The sequence below is a fragment of the Schistocerca piceifrons genome, chromosome 8 (genome assembly GCF_021461385.2).
Source record: "Schistocerca piceifrons isolate TAMUIC-IGC-003096 chromosome 8, iqSchPice1.1, whole genome shotgun sequence".
NCBI lineage: Eukaryota > Metazoa > Arthropoda > Insecta > Orthoptera > Acrididae > Schistocerca > Schistocerca piceifrons.
The window spans coordinates 59,907,342-59,927,436 of NC_060145.1; the positions used below are offsets into that span (position 1 = coordinate 59,907,342).

The 20,095-nt window shown below is 39.3% G+C and overlaps 1 protein-coding gene across 3 annotated transcripts in view; it reads right to left on the reverse strand.

Annotated features, from left to right (window-relative positions):
* The window catches only part of LOC124711180 (merlin), a 167,854-nt gene that overhangs the window by 114,042 nt on the left and 33,717 nt on the right, over positions 1 to 20,095 (reverse strand). For all 3 annotated transcript variants that reach the window (XM_047241107.1, XM_047241106.1, XM_047241108.1), the window contains 2 exons: positions 10,870 to 11,097; positions 3 to 212 (listed from right to left, as the gene is read on the reverse strand). In XM_047241107.1, the coding sequence (XP_047097063.1) occupies positions 3 to 212; positions 10,870 to 11,097 (438 nt within the window). The remainder of the gene's footprint in view (positions 1 to 2; positions 213 to 10,869; positions 11,098 to 20,095) is intronic.

A 20,095-nucleotide genomic window follows, 5' to 3' on the forward strand; every position in this document is an offset into this window, starting at 1 on the left:
ACCAATTTGTTCATTCGTACTTTCTGTGAGAAAAACACAAAGTTCGGTGAGGATTTTTCTACTGGTTTTATAATAAACTTCTTATCATCAAAGCTTATGTGCCTAATCTCAGACCACGTAAAAGTTGTTTTTGGTGTAAGCTTGTTCTCTTTTTCATATATGTTTAACCCTAATGCTGTCACTCCTAACCAAAGTTCTGTATCCTTTTTGTTCTGAAAAAATAAAAGTAAAATGCATTAGTAAACTTAATTTTAAATAAAAACACATGTTTCAATAATTATTTTCAAAATAACTGCTCAATATTTTCTGTATTTAAAAGTAAAGTCAGAGCTAAAAAACAGTTAAAGCACGGGAAACTACTAAAAATTAGCAGCTTATTTTTGGATTTTTAATTTAAAAAAGACACTGCCAACCTACATCCATTTCAACTTGCTTACTGTATTCATCTCTTGGTCTCATTCTGCAATTCCCTCCCCCCAACACACACTTCCTACCATTAGCAAACTAACCATTCCTCAATGCATCAGGATGTGTCCAATCAACTAATCCCATCTCTTATTCAAGTTGTAACATAAATTTCTTTTTTACCCAGTCTGATTCAGTACCACCTCCTCTGTTATTCTATGTACCCGTCTAATCCTCAGCATTCTTCTACAGCATTACATTTCAAAAGCTTCTGTTCTTTTCCACTTCAAACTGCTTATCATCCATGTTTCACACCCATATAAGGCTACACTCCAGGTAAATACCTTCACAAAAAACTTCCCACCACTTACATTTATATTAGATGTTAACAAATTCCTCTTTTACAGGAATGCTTTTCTTGCTGCTGTAAGTCTACATTTTATAACCTCTCTGCTTCTGCCACCATCAGTTATTTTACTATTCAAATCACAAAACTCATCTACACTTTTAGGTCCCATTACCTAATTTAATTCCCTCAGCATCGTCTTTTTTATTTGACTACATTCCATTACCCTTGTTTTACTCTACTGATGCTCATCTTACAATCTCTTATCATGATGCTGTCCACTTCGTTCCATTGCTCTCCCAAGGCCTTTGCTGCCTCTTACAGAATCACTATGTCATCAGCAAACATCAAAGTTTTTATTTCTTCTTCCTGAACCTCTTACCATAACGCTATCCATTTCATTCCCTGCTCTTCTAAGGTTTTTGCTGTCTGTGGCAGAATTACTATACATTAGCAAACATCAAAGTTTTTATTTCTTCCTCCTAAACTTAAATTTCCTCTCCAAATTTTTGTTTGGTTTTCTTTAATGTTTGCTGAATGAACAAGTTGGATAAGACTGGGGGTGGATGACACCTCTGTGTCACTGCCTTCTCAACTACTGCTTCTCTTTCATGTCTCTTGACTCTCTTAAGTGCAGGCTGATTTCTGTACGAGCTGTATAAAATCTTTTGCGCCCTGTATTTTATCTCCTCTACTTTTGGAATTTCAAAAGAGTAAATACCAATCTACTTTGTCAAAAGCTTTCTCTAAGTCTAAAAATGCTATAAAAATAGTTTTTCTTTCTTTAAGTCGTAGAGTCTCTCTCTCTCTCTCTCTCTCTCTCTCTCTCTCTCTCTCTCTCTCTTTCTTTCCACCATCCCCAGAGCCCACCAACTCACACTTATTTATTGTTTTAATTCTAATCAACATATAAAATTATTATAAAATTACAACTAATAATTACAATCAAAAACATCATTGCACTTTATTGTAATTATACTGACATGCTCCTATTCAACACAAATACACCTCAAACTAGAAAAAGCTTTAAAGAGCAGCCATAGTGTACCATTTTCAGAACACCACAAACAAAATGTTAACAACTTTTAATTGTTAAATGTAACGAAAAAAATCTTCGATTTGTTTACACAAAATTAGGTAATTAAAGCTTGACTTCTTTTTGCTGCTTTAAAAAAATGTTTTTTCACTTAACTGCTTTCTATCTCTCTTCTACATATTTAATTTTCTTCACTTTTTGTACCCTGACTTTCATAGCAATTTGCAATATCATTTGAGCCACACTAATTCCCACCCTGTCCTTTTTATTCATTGCTTCTTTTAAGCACTTGTTTGCATCATCCACTTGTCTGTCAACAGTCAATCTTTCCTCCTTTTCTTCTTCTTTATTTTCTTCAACACCTGTACACCATGTTCAATATTTATTACTTCTTTTTCAAATTTACTCTTCATACTTGCCTGTAACAATTTGTCTTCTTCCTGTTCGTGTTTCTTCAGTTTTTACTCAGCCACTCTCTTCTCATCTTCACTGTAATGGCTGTATCTAATGAGCTGAACTGTGCAGGCCAACTCAAGATGTTCCTGAATGATAATTACAGCATCTCTCATAGTCAAATGAGCACCCAATGATCTTTCACACATATTTATGGAGTCTTAACAGTAGGGTATTTCTTTTCTCAAAAGGTATTATTTCTTCTCAAAACACTGACTCCAATAAAAAATGTCCACCAGCTTCCTGCCACTACCAGACTTTTCTTCTTCTGTCAACAATTTCCACTCATCAACTAGTGCATGTTTGCTGTGCTCAGCAGGAAGAACTGCATACAATTTCAAGATGTTTTCATATGTTCCATCTTTCACCCTCTTTATAGGATGCAAACATTGAAGACACCAAAACACCAGCTTATCCAAAAAATACTTTTCCAAAATATGTATCCAAGCGAACACACAGTGCTTTTTAGCTTGCACGGAAATATAGCATATTTCTTGTGCACTTAGCTTCTTGAGACATTCACTTCCTCAAGTACCAAGCACTATGTTTCTTTATGGCAAATAATACTTATCATAGAATGCTTCCAGACTCTGTGTGTGGAGCAGTGCAAACACAAAATTGGTTCATGAGTCTTCCGACAAGGTTTGCAAGTTCATTGTGGATTAGATGCATTAAAGGACCTCTTCTTTTGAAGGAAACCAGTGAATCTTTAACATGTATGAGCACTTGCACAAACAAATATAATTTCTGCTTTGGAAATTTATATTTTAATAGTTTAACACTATTTTTGTATTTCAAATAACTCATCAGCATGCTTTTGTCCTAGGGTATGAATAGAAGAAAGTATTTTTCAACAGCTGACCACTGTTCTAAAGGTCTCTCTCAAGCTGGTTCTAATGTCAGCCACCTAGAGGAAACATGCTTCGATAACCAACAACTCAGAAGTATCACAATGGATTGTATTTTTTCAAAATCTTCCCAACAAGATGTTTGGTTCCATCAATAAAATTAGAGAGAACAAGATTATGTCCAAAGCATTTTCACCAAAGTCTTGTCATCCTTTTTTGAATGCATTATGGAAATATGTATTTTCTTTTTATTTTTATCACCATGTCCATTACAAACTGTCATCAATAGCTCTGAATGAGAAAGTTAGGCATTATCCAAGGCTCCATTTATCTTGGTTTTACCAATGAAGAAAGTCTATAGATGTCATAATCATTTGTTTACAATCAGACAAGTATTTAACTATAGTTGAAATTCTCTCTTTGAAGCTGTATCCACAGTTTCATCAAAACATAAGGGAGAAACATGCTCCTCCAATATCATCCACTATCTGCTTTTTAAAATATGAAGCTAGAGCAGCATTACCTTTGTCCTCGAAAGGCTGAACTTTGAACTCAGAAGGGACTCTTACCGGAAACATTGCTTCAAAGGTTTCTTTGAAACCCCAGAAGCTGGGTGAAAAGCAAAGTTCCCTCCAATCATTTATAAACACCAGATTAATTATACTGTTGAACCAATTTATCTAGCAAAATAAAGCTGAATTGATGGTGTAGCTCTGGAAGATGAAATTACACCATCAATGCTAAATCCAGAATGGGCTGAAGAAAAACAAAGTTGTGAAGTATGTAGTTTCTCTAAGCATATGTGTAGAAGCACGCCCCCTTCTAGCACTAAAGCCCCAATAAACTGAAAATTCCAGACTTATCTTGAGATTTGTTAACTGTCTTAATGTTTTCAATTACTTCACACCACTTTAATAACACTCCCAATACAGAGATCAAAATTACACTCTTGTGCAAAAGGCCATTAACAAAGTTGTAATTCAGAGTCTTCTCAAGGGCATTTTCTAATTTACCAATCCACTTGCCACATAAAGCAATACTTTTTTTTTTCTTTTAACACACATCTAGTTCCTTGAGATCGAACTGAGGAGCAAATCTCCGAAGTCATGGAATGTGACAGTACATGAAATTACAACACATAAGTAATAACAGATAAAATAAAATGTTTATGAACCCAAGAAAGGTAAGCCATAAGTTTATGTAAGTGCAATCAACAATACAACACAGGAATCAGCTTCATTTTTCAAGGAACTCCTCGACAGAATAGGAGTGACCCATGAGGAAACTCTTCAGTTTTGATTTGAAAGTGCGTGTGTTATTGCTAAGATTTTTGCATTCTTGTGGTAGTGTACTGAAAATGGCTGCAGCAGTAACTGCACACCTTTCTGCACAGGAGTCAAGGGAGTACAATCCAAATGCAGATCTGATATTAACTAATTGAAATCTGCTAATTCTTGGGAATAAGCTGATACTGTTAACAAGAAAAGTAGAGAGAGAGAGAGAGAGAGAGAGAGAGAGAGAGAGAGAGAGAGACCAATGTCAGAATACCCAAACTAATGAACAGGGGCCAACAAAAGAGTCGCGAACTTACACCACTTATTGTCCAAACTGCGTCTTTCTGAGCCAAAAAAATCCTTTGAGAATTGGATGAGTTACCCCAAAATATAATACCACATGCCATAAGCAAATGAAAGTAAGCAAAGTAGACTACTTTTTCTGTCTAACTATCACTTACTTCAGATACCATTCAAATAGTAAAAATGGCAGCATCAAGTCTTTGAACAAGATCCTGAATGTGGACTTTCCATGACAGTTTATTACATTTGAACACCTAGAAATCTGAACTGTTCAGCTTCACTAATCATATGCCCATTCTGTGAGATTAAAATGTCGGGTTTTGTTGAATTGTGTGTTAGAAACAGAAAAAACTGAGTCTTACTGTGATTTAACTTTAGTTTATTTTCTACAAGCCATGAACTTATGAAATACACTATTTGAAACAGTGCCAATGTCACACACAATATCCTTTACTATCAAGCTAGTGTCATCAGGAAACAGAAATATTGTAGAATCACATGTAATATTAGAGGGCTTGTCATTTATATAACTAAGGAACAGGAGTGGCTCCAACACTGATCCCTGAGGCAACTCCCATTGGAAAATGCCCCATTCAGACCACCACATCTTAGCCATTCTCGGTACTGTGGATAATGACTTTTCGTTGTCTGTTGTTAAAGCAACCAATTGTGAGCTACTCCCCTATTCCATAATGGTCCAACCACTGGAGCAACATTTTGTGATAAACACAATCAAACACCTCAGTTAAATCAAAACAGATGTCTAGCATTCAAAACCTTTAGTTTAATCCATCCAGTACTTCACAGAGAAAAGAGAATATAGAATTTTCAGTTGTTAAACCACTTCTAAAACTAAACTGTACATTTGATAGCAAAATATGTAAAATAAAATGATCAATTATCCTTGCATACACAACCTTTTCAATAACTTTAGCAAAGACTGAACACAAACCTTTTTTCATATCACATAAATCATTTTTAAAGAAGCTATGGAATAAAAATGACTTTACTGACCAAAAACTGAAAAATACAGATTAAAACTGACCAATCTGAAAAATACTTACTTTTAATGATTTTAATGAATGTTTTCCATCCCGGCATTCTTCTGTAAATAAATCATCACTATTTTGCACGTATGACTTATTAAACTATTGGAGCTGGAATTATAACATTCTGCTTGAAGTCCGAGGGTATTTTGACTGTCTCATATATCTTGCACAACATGTGGAATAGTTTTGTCATCACTGGTTCTGCCTAGGATGTCAATAGTTCTGAGGTAATGCTGTCTACTCCAGCAGCCTTGTTTCCATTTAGATATTTCAGTGCTCTGTCAAATTATTCTCGCAATGTCATATTTCCCCTCTCCTTTCCATCTCCTTTCTCTTCCATTTTGATAATATTGTTTTCAAGTTCATTTCTCTTGCAGAATACACCTATATATTTTGTCGCTCTTTCGCTTCTTAAGTTAGTACTGACTTGTCATCTGAATATTTTATATTGATACATAGTTTATATTCTTTTCCCAAAAGGTCTCTTTAATCTCCCTATAGGCAACATCTACCCTACCCTTTCCTTAGTTACAAAAGCTTCTATAGCCTTGCATTTGTTCTCTACGCACCCCTGCTTAGCTACTCAGCACTTCCTCATTTTGCAACATCATTTTTTATACATCAGTATTCCATTTCACATGCTTCATTTGCTGTATTTTTATATTTTCTTTCACTCACATACATTATCTGATCACAAGCATCCAGACACCCTTATATAATGTGGAAATGCAAGGGATGGGACCACTAGTATAAATGATAGAGGTAGGGAGTATTGTATAATCAATAGAGAAGCAGTAACAGAAGAATGAATTGGTCAGGAGAGCCGACTGACTTCCAACATGGACTAGTCATTGAATGTCACATGAGTAAATCCCTCCGGAACATTTCAACCCTTCTAAAGCTGCCCCAATCGACTGTTGGTGAAGTGACTTTGGGAATGAGGAGGAAGAACCACAGCTAAACCAAGACCAGACAGACCTCATGTACAGATAGATAGGGACTGTAGAGCACTGTGGAGGGTGTTATAAAAAAACTGCATGAAACCTGAAGAAGGAATCACTCATGAGTTCCACAGTGTTACCAGCAATCCAGCTAGCACAGTGACTGTGTGTAGGGAGTTAAAAATAATGTCGTGGAATGGTCAATCAACTCCACAAAAGCCACGCATTTCTGTTGTCAGTGCTAAGTGACAACTGAGGTGGTGATGACACTGGAGTGTGGATGATTGGAAATGAGTGATGAATCATGCTATACCCTATGGCAATCGAATGGAAGGGCCTGGGTTTGGCAAATGCTGGAGAATGTTACTTGTCATCATGTGTGGTGCCAACAGTGAAGTATGGAGGAGGTGGTGTTACAGTATAGGAGCAATTTTCATGATTAGGTGGTGGTACCCTTATTGCACTTAAGAAAACACTACATGTGGCACATTATGAGCGCATTTTACAGCATACCGTGTGGCGTACAGTAGAGGAACAGTTCCACAACAATGGTTGTTGTTGTTGTTGTCTTCAGTCCTGAGACTAGTTTGATGCAGCTCTCCATGCTACTCTATCCTGTGCAAGCTTCTTCATCTCCCAGTACCTACTGCAGCCTACATCCTTCTGAGTATGTTTAGTGTATTCATCTCTTGGTCACCCTCTACGATTTTTACCCTCCACACTGCCCTCCAGTACTAAATTTGTAATTGATGCCTCAGAACATGTCCTACCAACCGATCCCTTCTTCTAGTCAAGTTGTGCCACAAACTCCTCTTCTCCCCAATTCTATTCAATACCTCCTCATTAGTTATGTGATCTACCCATCTAATCTTCGGCATTCTTCTGTAGCACCACATTTCGAAAGCTTCTATTCTCTTCTTGTCTAAACTATTTATCGTACATGTTTCACTTCCATACATGGCTACACTCCATACAAATACTTTCAGAAACGACTTCCTGACACTTAAATCAATTCTCGATGTTAACAAATTTCTCTTCTTCAGAAATGTTTTCCTTGCCATTGCCAGACTACATTTTATATCCTCTCTACTTCGACGATCATCACTTATTTTGATCCCCAAATAGCAAGACTCCTTTACTACTTTAAGTGTCTCATTTCCTAATCTAATTCCCTTAGCAGCACCCGACTTAATTTGACTGCATTCCATTATCCTCGTTTTGCTTTTATATCCTCCTTGCAAGACACTGTCCATTCCGTTCAACTGCTCTTCCAAGCCCTTTGCTGTCTCTGACAGAATTACAATGTCATCGGCGAACCTCAAAGTTTTTATTTCTTCTCCATGGATTTTAATTCCTACTCCAAATTTTTCTTTTGTTTCCTTTACTGCTTGCTCAATATACAGATTGAATAACATTGGGGAGAGGCTACAACCCTGTCTCACTCCCTTCCCAACCACTGCATCCCTTTCATGCCCCTCGACTCTTATAACTGCCATCTGCTTTCTGTACAAATTGTAAATAGCGCTTCGCTCCCTGTATTTTACCCCTGCCGCCTTCAGAATTTGAAAGAGAGTATTCCAGTCAGCATTGTCAAAAGCTTTCTCTAAGTCTACAAATGCTAGAAACGTAGGTTTACCTTTCCTTCATCTTTCTTCTAAGATAAGTCGTAGGGTGTTGTTATCAGCACAAAAATGCACCCTTTCATAAAGTAGCATCTGTGAGGCAATGGTTTGTGAACAACAAAATTCCTAAAATGGACAGGTCTGCCCAGAGTCTCAACTGGAACACACCGGAACACCTCTGGGATAACTTAGAACACCGCCTTCACTCCAGACGCCAGCATCCCACATCACTACTTTCTCTGGCTTCAGCTCTTGAAAAAGAAAGGGCTCCCATTCCTCCACAGACATTCTGACATCTCACAGAAAGTTTAAGCTCTCATAAACATTAAGGGTGGACACATTCCATATTTATGTCCACTACATCTGGATACTTTTGATCAGATAGTGTACACTTCATGAAATGACCATTGTAGTAAAATCACAGAAATTTGACTTCATACTGACAGTAATTGACAGTCATTCTTCCCACAAACAAATTGCAAATGGAGAAGGAGTGAGGGGAGATGAAAGCAGTACTTGAAGCACCGTCCACTATGTACCACAAGCTGGCTTGTGCAGTATAAAGGTGGATGAATATTTTTTTAAATTTTTTTTATATATGTTTTTGGGTGATACTTTATTGTCATGCTCTGATGTTATAGTGGAATCATTGCACAAGTCAATATGTTGGTTTTTTTGTGGAACAGGTTGCTTCTGGAAGGTTGGCAATTCATATCACCTCACCCTAATTTTTTAACAACGCAGGTTAAATTTAATCATCTGCTTAGTCAAAGAATAGCACAAACACTTTGCTCTTGCTGAAGGAATATTCTGATACCAGCATAAGGTGATTTGTAAACCTGTGCAGAATTCATAATTCAGACTTTCAGTCACAAATGTGGTCACTGTTTTGTGCACTTAGCTGTCTGTCGGGTTGCTTTGTCTACATGTGTGTACTTTTGCTAAAGAAAGGGCAAGAACTCATAAGCTAGTATAAAAACTACCTTCAGTTGCATGTTCTACGTGCTATAGAAGAACAGTTGCCGTTCCTTATTTTACGTATTATTTCATTCAGGAATTTCCACTGTTGCGAATTTTTGCACCGTACTCTTAATAAATGGTATTGGTTACTTCTTATTGTGTTGATACGTTTCCCTTCTAGAGCCACTGGTTATTGTGTTGACACATTTCCCTGTCAAGCACATATATATTATGTAAATTGGAGCTGGAGGGGGTACAAAGAAAATTAATTTAATGATATTAGCTGCATTGTAACTTTATATATAATTTGACAGTGTACAATATGCCACCCATTTTAAAGAAGTCTAGCAGTAAACATGTTTTTTGCTATCATGGATGTCTGGGGTAAATCAAATAGTAACATTCAGTTACAACATCGCAACAGGTATACACATATCAAATATTCAATTTGCTAAACCATACTTGATATTAATTACAAAGGCTTTCACAATGGATTTATTGCATGAAATGTTCTCAGTCCACTTGGCATTGCTGTAATATCTGGTTGTAGAAGGAACATTATCATCATTTTTATCTGCTGATTCTCATCATCTCTTTGATAGTTGCTTTCCTGTCAAAGACAGTGGAGGATATGGCTGAAATATTGGAACTTTATACCAACCTGATGCAACCCGTCTATTTACTATATTCTTGACATTCCCTACAAGCATTCTACAACATAAAAATAGACTGGTGATGTATCTCTAACCACAAGAAAGTATTTGTCACAAAAAGCTTAAATCAGAATGGCCTAACAGGGATAGGAACCCATTGAGTAACAGGCATGCTTGGTAAATTATACCATAAATTACGAAATGGATGCATCAAAAGTGTAGCATATAAATGTGGATATTATACTGCACGGCATGAGCTGTAAAACTCTAAAGCAGTATAAAAAACAATCCAGCAAATGTATACTAAAGCTGGCTTTACAGCCAAAGACACAGCTGTATATAATTGTGATCACACGATATGGTCCTCCCAACAAGAATGGGAATTAAGTCAGCCACAGATTCAGTTATATCACTCCTAAGAATTCATAAAGAGAAATCTAAAAAATCATGGGAGATTTGAATAAGATTCTTTGAATTACAAGTGTCTACTGTCTCACCTAGGCTCAATTTCTACAAGGTGTTCCATTTCTTAAATAATGGTTTACTTGCAAAGGTGAGTTAACTAATGTCTTGGTTGCCAATTCTGACACATACCAATAATAAAAAATAGAATACATCCACCCAGTTTGTCCATAAGAATTGTTATATAATATCAAATTGAGCAGATATCACACATTATCACAGTGCTGCACATGGCTGTTAAATAACGTTGAGTCTGGAAGAAAGTATCATAACTCCAAGTAGATGCACAATGAAAAAATAACACACAGCTAACAAGCAGTATCTCTGATCTAGCATAATGAATTTCTACTAGCAACTGAACACAACTGTAAAGAGGAGGCAAGAGAAAATTATTCAACTAATAAGGCACTCTTTTGCAGTACACACAGTGCGCTTGCAAAGGTTGTTGTCTAGATCAGTTATGATTAAAATTGTGATGCCAGAGATTTGATTGATATTACATACTGTACTGACTCACACAGATAGGAAAATAGTTAACTCCATACATCTCAAGATCCTGAGCAATCTTAAGATATTCCATCTCTGCTTCGTCTCTGGACATACCACGATGATCGGCGTACCAGATTTTTATTCTGTCTTCCCACATTTCTGGCGTCATCTGGTACTGATCAATTACTCTCTGAGGTAACAAATCTTCACTTGCCAGCATTCCTGGCTTATGAGTTGCTTCATCATAGTCACCATACTACAACAAATATGTAAAATTTTTGCATAAGATATAATACATTACAGATTATAACATTTTACTTATTTGGCTGTAACATTCTTCAATATATCAAGATTGGTTGAACATTCTTAAATATATCAAGACTATAAGTTTTTCAGCTTGATTTAAATATTTTCTTCAGCCAAATGGATACGATATCTCACAACTGCATCAATTTATTGTGTTACATCTATTAATAACTTCAAGATTGAGAAGGCTGTAATTCACTCACAGAAATATGGAAACAGAGAGAAATGCAGGCTTAAACATAAATGCAGATGTCAGCCAAGCCTGCAGGTTATGCTGATCCATCTCACCATGAATGGCACTTGTGTAACATCCTCACTGCATTGTAAGTGTCAGAATAGCGTTTGTGTGATGCTGTGAGTGCATTATGTTGGAAATAAGTGAACTTGAATGTCGGCATATTATTGATGCTATGTAGTGGATGCTCCCATAACCAAAATAGCCGAGTGTTTGGAATTTCAAAATTCATACCACATGCAGGGATAGTGAAAAAAAGTCATCCGCTAAGTCACAATGCTGATAAATGTGTATGTTAAAGCCATAAAATATGGACTGTGGAGCAATGGAAAGAAGTCATTTGAGGATGAGTCTCGTTTCACACTGTTTCCAACTTCTGGCTGAGTTATGTACCGAGAGTGAAATGTGGCAGGGGCTTGGTGACGATTTGGGCAGCATATTGTGGTATTCCATAGGCTCCACGGCTATTCTGCAAGGTTGTGTTATTGCCAATGTATAATGTTTGTTCTCCAATGGTGATGTTGTGTTCCAAGACAACATGGTCTCTGCTCATACAGCTTGCATTGTCTAGGACTAGTTTTGTGAGCATAAGGACGAAATTGTCACATCCCCCCCTAGCCACTGTAGCCACCAGACCAATCACTGAGCCTTTGTGATCTACTATGGAGAGAAGGGTGCGTGGTTGCTATCCACCTCCATCACTGTTACTTGAACTTGCCTCTATTTTGAAGTAAAAATGGTAAAACATACCGTATTTACTCGAATCTAAGCCGCAATTTTTTTCCGATTTTCGCTATCCAAAAAACCGCCTGCGGCTTAGAATCGAGTGCAAAGTAAGCGAAAGTTCTGGAAAATGTTGGTAGGTGCCACCACAACTGACTTCTGTCGTCGAATATATGTAGTGCTACACAGGCATGCTTTGCAGGCACAAAGATAAATACTGATGCCAAAACCTCTGCGTCGGTAAATAAACTAAAAGAAAAGATAGAAGAATGTAAACATTATGCCATGTATTCTTTCGTGTTTGCTGCTATCTCATTTAAATTCTGTCTGCCTAATAAACTACGAAACTAGAGTGAGACAACAGCAAACACGGAAGAATATACATATCACGTCATGTTTATATTCTTATTATTCTTATGCTGCATAGTGATACAGTCAGAAATGAAGCACGGCAACTGACTAGATTTTTAAATCTAAGCTGACTCTAATCTCTGTGCAGACTGTAATGTATTAAAGAGGCGTCTGCAAAGATTTTCAAACGGAGAAAAATTTTCGCTAAACTCTCATTCAGAACATCTTCTATCATACGCAGTCTATTATTTGGTTCTTGTTGATCATTATCAAAGAAAGCAGCAGTGTAAATAACAACAAATAGCAGTCTCTTGCCATTGTTTCACTTATGAGACAATTCCTTTCTTTTTTTATTGTAAGCGGCGGTAACATGCACAAAATCAAGCCATGACGCGAGCGGCGACAGGTTGTAAACATTATCAGAATGCGACAAACAATGCATGACACAGTGCAATAATGCATTTTCAGTTTAGAGTGATGTAAACACCTATAACAAAGAGAACGGCGCTTATCAGATCAAAGCAAAATAAGCAATCGATTGAAACCAGACGAAGCACGTGAAAAAGGCATGGTACCCATATAAATACAGACAGAGCACCAGACGCATAGCAATGGCTACCTGGTAAAGCTTAACTGCTAAGCTTATGACTCGAACCAAACTACTGTAGCTGTACCTTCATCCATTCGACCTAAATTGTGTCTCGTGTTACAACGGACCAACTTTGTTTCGATTTGGAGGTGCGGTCTAAAACTTCCCTCTCCCCTTGAATTTCGAGTCTCAAATTTCAGGTGCGGCTTAGATTCGAGTAAATATGGTACACATGAAAACCATACGGGACCTGTATTTATCGATTTTGAGATGACTGGAAGCTATTTTGAACACCAATTGATTTTTTACACCATATTAGGCAAGATACTGTGTTGTATTATTGGTGTTTCCATATTTTTGTCCACCCGCTATACTTTATTATTATTGTGGTCTTCAGTCCAAAGACTGGTTTGATGTAGCTCTCCCGCTAGTCTATTCTGTGCAAGCCTCTTCATCTCCAAATAACTGTTGCAATATAAATCCATTTGAACCTGCCTACTGTATTCGTCCCTTGGTCTCCTTCAACAATTTTTACCTCTCCATTACCCAACTGGCAATTCACTGACACCTCAGGAAGTGCCCTACCAATCAGTCCTCCTTTTATCAAACAATGGAAACTCCAGGTAGGAAAAAGCAAATTGCTACTTCACTCAAAGAAGACATGTCAAGTTGGAGACAGGTACAATTAAAAGATGCTACCATACCTGCATTTTGACATCTGTCATCACCAAGGCCTTCACTGACAGGCACTATCCCTCAGACCTGGTCCACAAATAGAACTCCCTTGTCATTTCCCTTCACACCCCCAATCCTCACACCACCCTCAACAACCAGCCACGAATGAGTGTCCCCTGCGTCGCCCAGTACCACCCCAAACTGGAACAACTGATCCACATCCTTCACCAGGGCTTCGATTACCCTAAAATGAGGGACATCCCACCTGAGATATTTCCTACCCCTCCTAAAGTGGTGTTCCATCGCCCACTCAACCTCCACAACATCCTAGTCTGTCTGCATGGCACTCCCAATCCCAACCCCTTGCCACAAGGATCATATCCTTGTGGAAGACCCAGGTGCAAAACCTGTTCCCAGTTTATCCTACCCTGTCAGGGGCCAGGCCACCTGTGAAACTAGCCATATCATTTAGCAGCTCTGCTGCAATCATTGGACAGCTTTTTATATTGGTATGACTACCAACCAGCTGTCCACCAGGATGAACGGCCACTGCCGAACTGTGACCAAGAGCGAAGTAGACCACCCTGTGGCACAACATGCAGCTGAACGTAACACACTTGACTTCAATGGCTGCTTCACTACCTGAGCCATCTGGATCCTCCCATCCGCCACCAGCTTTTCTGAACTGCGTGGATAGGAGTTATCCTTACAACACATTCTTTGCTCCCATAATTACTCCTGCCTCAACCCATGGTAACATACGGTTCCCACACCCTCCACCCAACACTTTCTACCCCCTCTGTCCTATCACCTCCTCCCCATTCTCATCTCCCACCATGTTTATTTGCAGCCCTCACTCCTCTACTTTCTTTCTCTTTTTTCCCCTTCTCCATGCTCCGCCACCCCCTGATGCAGTACCTGTTGGCAGTTTAGTCCTGTTCTTCTATAGCACTATAGTTAAAAAGCTGCTGTTCTCTTATTGTCTGAACTGCTTATCGTCCATGTTTCACATCCATACAAGTCTACATTCCAGACAGATACCTTGAGAGAGAGAGAGAGAGAGAGAGGGAGAGAGAACTTAAACTTATAATCAGTGTTAACAAATTCCTCTTTTTTTCTGAAATGCTTTTCTTGTTACTGTCAATCAGCAATTTATATCCTCTCTACTTCGGCCATCAGTTCTTTCATTGCCCAAATGTTGAAATAAGAACACCGTGAATTCATTGTCCCAGGAAGGATAAACTTTATTGACACATTCCTGGGGTCAGATACATCACATGATCACACTGACAGAACCACAGGCACATAGACACAGGCAACAGAGCATGCACAATGTCGGCACTAGTACAGTGTATATCCACCTTTTGCAGCAATGCAGGCTGCTATTCTCCCATGGAGACGATCGTAGAGATGCTGGATGTAGTCCTGTGGAACGGCTTGCCATGCCATTTCCACCTGGCGCCTCAGTTGGACCAGCGTTCGTGCTGGACGTGCAGACCGCGTGAGACGACGCTTCATCCAGTCCCAAACATGCTCAATGGGGGACAGATCCGGAGATCTTGCTGGCCAGGGTAGTTGACTTACACCTTCTAGAGCATGTTGGGTGGCACGGGATACATGCGGATGTGCATTGTCCTGTTGGAACAGCAAGTTCCCTTGCCGGTCTAGGAATGGTAGAACGATGGGTTCGATGACGGTTTGGATGTACCGTGCACTATTCAGTGCCCCCTCGACGATCACCAGTGGTGTACGGCCAGTGTAGGAGATCGCTCCCCACACCATGATGCCGGGTGTTGGCCCTGTGTGCCTCGGTCGTATGCAGTCCTGATTGTGGCGCTCACCTGCATGGCGCCAAACACGCATACGACCATCATTGGCACCAAGGCAGAAGCGACTCTCATCGCTGAAGACGACACGTCTCCATTCGTCCCTCCATTCACGCCTGTCGCGACACCACTGGAGGCGGGCTGCACGATGTTGGGGCGTGAGCGGAAGACGGCCTAACGGTGTGCGGGACCGTAGCCCAGCTTCATGGAGACGGTTGCGAATGGTCCTCGCCGATACCCCAGGAGCAACAGTGTCCCTAATTTGCTGGGAAGTGGCGGTGCGGTCCCCTACGGCACTGCGTAGGATCCTACGGTCTTGGCGTGCATCCGTGCGTCGCTGCGGTCCGGTCCCAGGTCGACGGGCACATGCACCTTCCGCCGACCACTGGCGACAACATCGATGTACTGTGGAGACCTCACGCCCCACGTGTTGAGCAATTCGGCGGTACGTCCACCCGGCCTCCCGCATGCCCACTATACGCCCTTCGCTCAAAGTCCGTCAACTGCACATACGGTTCACGTCCACGCTGTCGCGGCATGCTACCAGTGTTAAAGACTGCGATGGAGCTCCGTATGCCACGGCAAACTGGCTGACACTGACGGCGGCGGTGCACAAATGCTGCGCAGCTAGCGCCATTCGATGGCCAACACCGCGGTTCCTGGTGTGTCCGCTGTGTCGTGCGTGTGATCATTGCTTGTACAGCCCTCTCGCAGTGTCCGGAGCAAGTATGGTGGGTCTGACACACCAGTGTCAATGTGTTCTTTTTTCCATTTCCAGGAGTGTAGTAAAACTCATCTACTAGTTTTACTGTCTCATTTCCTTATCTAATTCCCTCCGCACTGTCTGATTTACTTCAGCTACAATCCATTACTCCTGTTTTACCTTTGTTTATGTTCATCTTCTAACCTCTTTTCAAGATACTATCCAGTCTGCTCAACTGCTCTTACAAGTCCTTTAAAGTCTCTGACAGAACTGCAATGTTATCAGTGAATCTTGGTCTATTACATAACACCTTTTTAGAATTTTTACAAGAAAAGAAGACTGTTTAGAGAAAAATAATCAAAATAATTTATCACAAAAAGTATAGCTAAACACCTGTTAGACTTTGACATAACACCAGCAATATTAAATCAACAATTTTTTACTTAAAATAAGACATCTTTTAGAGCTTCCAGCTGTAACTTCAAATGTGTAATGAAATCATAAAGACTGATCATTAATAAAGATTCTTGCAGTTCAATTTTCATTTTTTTTAAATTTATTAATTCAAAAATAATCTTGTTGTTTAATAAATACTACAGTCATATATTAAGGAGACACACTCGACTCTGAATATTAAAACAAAGGTTTAAGAGATTAAGAACAAATAAAAGGCACTTGCAAAAGTGCGAGTGTGTTATATACCATGCAGCCAAGGAAAAATGTATGTCAAAGTGGAATGATGTTTTATAATAACATGAATTAGAATAGATTGCTACTAACCACGTAGAGAAGCAGTTGAGCAGAGGATGGAAACAATTAAATGTAGACTCTTTTACATTTTTTAGCTATTGGGCAGTCTTTTATTATACAAAGCACACACATGCCGAAGTCACATACAAAAGGCCACTGTCGTCTCCTCTACTAAGACGAGTAATGATATCAGCTGCACTGTGCAGTGTAAGTGCAGAAGAGATTTGTGGTGGAAGAGAGAGGTATAGAAGGGTAAAGGGTGGGGAAAGATACTGTAGTGCTGCCCTACCGATGAAAGCAGCCCTTTAGTTGCAAGTACTGTGCAGAATTCTACATAGTCATGACCGCTGACAAGCTGTCTGTTCACGTGAGTGGCTACTGCCAACTGTGGCCATGAGATAGCTGGCTGTTCAACATAGTATGCCTGACTTCAGTGGCTGCTTCACAACCTGTGCATCACAGCTCTTCCTATCAACATCAGTTTTTTGGACTGCGCAGGTAGGAACTCTGCCTGTGACGTGCACTTCATTCCTGTAACCATCCTGTCTTCAACTATCACTAGTCCCTGTCTCCACTTCCCTCTATCCCCTTCTCTATCCCACTCCAGCTTCTTCACATAGCCCCCCCTGCCCCCCCCCCCTTCTGCTTCTCTGCTCTCCCCTCAACCTTCCTGAGCCAACCAATGCTGCGCACCCTTGCATCCCACCATACTCTCTTCATCATACCTCTGCACACTCCCATAGGCAGCAGTACAGCATCTTCCCCCACCCCTACCCTCCTCCTCTCTGCCTCTCACTTCACTTGTGCACGTATGAACGTGTGCGGGGGAGGGGGCTGTGCACATGCATTTTTGTCTGAGAAAGAACTTTTCCCAGTCTGACAAAGGACATTGTCCAATAGCTAATAAATATCCAACAGTATATGTACTTTTAAATGTACCTATCACAGGCTGTATACGTGGACAAAGAAAAAAAATTCCCAGATTTCCCGGTTAAAAATACACTTTCTCCCGGGTGGAAACATAGTTTTTCCCTGTTAATTGACAGTATATTTTCTCTCGGAACTGTATAACTTATCAATCCTTTGAATGATTATGGTTTTATACATGGGCGTAGAATTTACCGGCGCTTTAGAAAACGAAACATCTTTTGGAAAGATGTCTGATGTGCAGTAACATGTACCCTGCATATTTTTGTATTACGAAAATATAAATTCGAATTCCACCAAACACCGCATGTTACTTTCTGAAGCATTGAAATCGAGATTGCGATGCGTATTTGTAAGCCAGTCATAGGTCATGTCATGTGATCTCACCTGCCGATGACAGCGGATATTCAGAGCTTCGGACAAGTGGTGTAGCCCGCCAATAGCAACATCATTGTTAAGTAGCGCGAACACACGAACAGGAAAAGTTAATGGTTTAAATTAATATATATAATGTTGCTACAAGAAAAACAAAGCTTTCACATATAATATTGGTCTCTAAGGCCAATACACTGCGAGAGAAGCTAAGCTTTCACATATAATATTGGTCTTTTACGCACGTGTTGCATTTTAAGACATATCACACAAATGTGCCAGTAAATGTTTTAATAATGACATAAAAGTGTGATCTTCTGGGCTATAAATTCTTCTAAGTGGCTCGTTATCAAAGAGCTGATTTTTAAATGAGTCCCAGATTCCCAGTGAAGTAGGCATCGACCTGATATTAAGCTTTCCAATGTGGTTTCGGGATGTAAATTTCCTTGGGTACCAGTACTTTGTTATCTCATGTTTCGTTCTTTGTTATGGCATAATGCCATACGTGCTAGGAGATGAAAATGTACACTTGAAATGCACCGAACAGTTGAAACTAGCCAATAGTTTGAAATTAAACCCTTTGTTTCAAATATATAGACTGCCTCAGTGGAAAAGGTTAATAAAAGAAAATTTCTTCAGCAAACCGATAAAAATAACTTCATTGTTCTGCATGGCAATTAGTGCCTGATTGCCAGTAAGGTGGAAATAAAATAAAATCTGAAACTAATAACGTATTTTAGCCTTCCGTAATTATGTGAATGTATTTTAATTCACATGATAGCTCCTGCCAAAGAAATCAATTTTGTTTTCATTTGACGTAGTGCAGTAGACAAAGAGGAAACAGCAAAATCTCTAAATGTAAACACGGGTCACATGGAGACTACCACCTTCCCTATTGTAACTGCTCTGGGCATAAGACCCGTATCTACGATATTTCCGAAAGGGGGCAAATGTAGATAGTGGCATCCCTCGAGCGTTTGAGATAGGAAGCCAAAATTAAAAAAATTGAATATTTTCAAAAATACGTTCATTTTGTAGCGCACAACTTTCTGAAGACTCGGATGCATAAAACATACATGTCCGAGGAATTGTAAGACATGTTATCTGATCTTAAGTGTGCCAAAGTGCAGCGCCACACCTATTCACACACCATTCTTCTATCGCACGTCACTGTATTTCAGTCTGTGGAATTAAAACGTGTATATTTTGTACTGGATGCCATCGAACTACATTCAGGACAGCAGAAATTGAAATGTCCTATGGTGCCTCTCCTGCTTCCAGTCGGCCGGTTTGACATGAAAATTTTCCCTCTTTATTCTGTATTAGCTAACAACTTGCTGCTTTGTGTGACAGAATTAAGTATAGGATACATAAAGCCAGTAAAGAGAAGAGACAAGCAAGACAGTACACATTTCTTCAATCCTTAGCTCCTAGAATTTTTTTCTCTCTAATCTTGCTACAGCTTTACATGGCATGCTTTCCTTTCTGCAAAAGGATATGTTACCTCATCAAAGTTCGTCAAACATTTTGCTACATGAAAAATCGAAATGTCGTCGTCTAATACTGAAAAAGCTGTAATTACAAATAGGCCCAAGATTGGTGTGGTTTCTCGACCTGATTACCTATATTTTGTCACTGTCTACGAGATAAAACAAAATAGGCTTTTATAATACTGCAGCAATTGGAACACACGCCAAATAAACGAGACTGTTTTGGCAGAAATGGTCATTTTTATAACATGGCAGATTATAATTCACAAAGTACCAATATGAAATGCCTATTAGGCCTACTACAAGC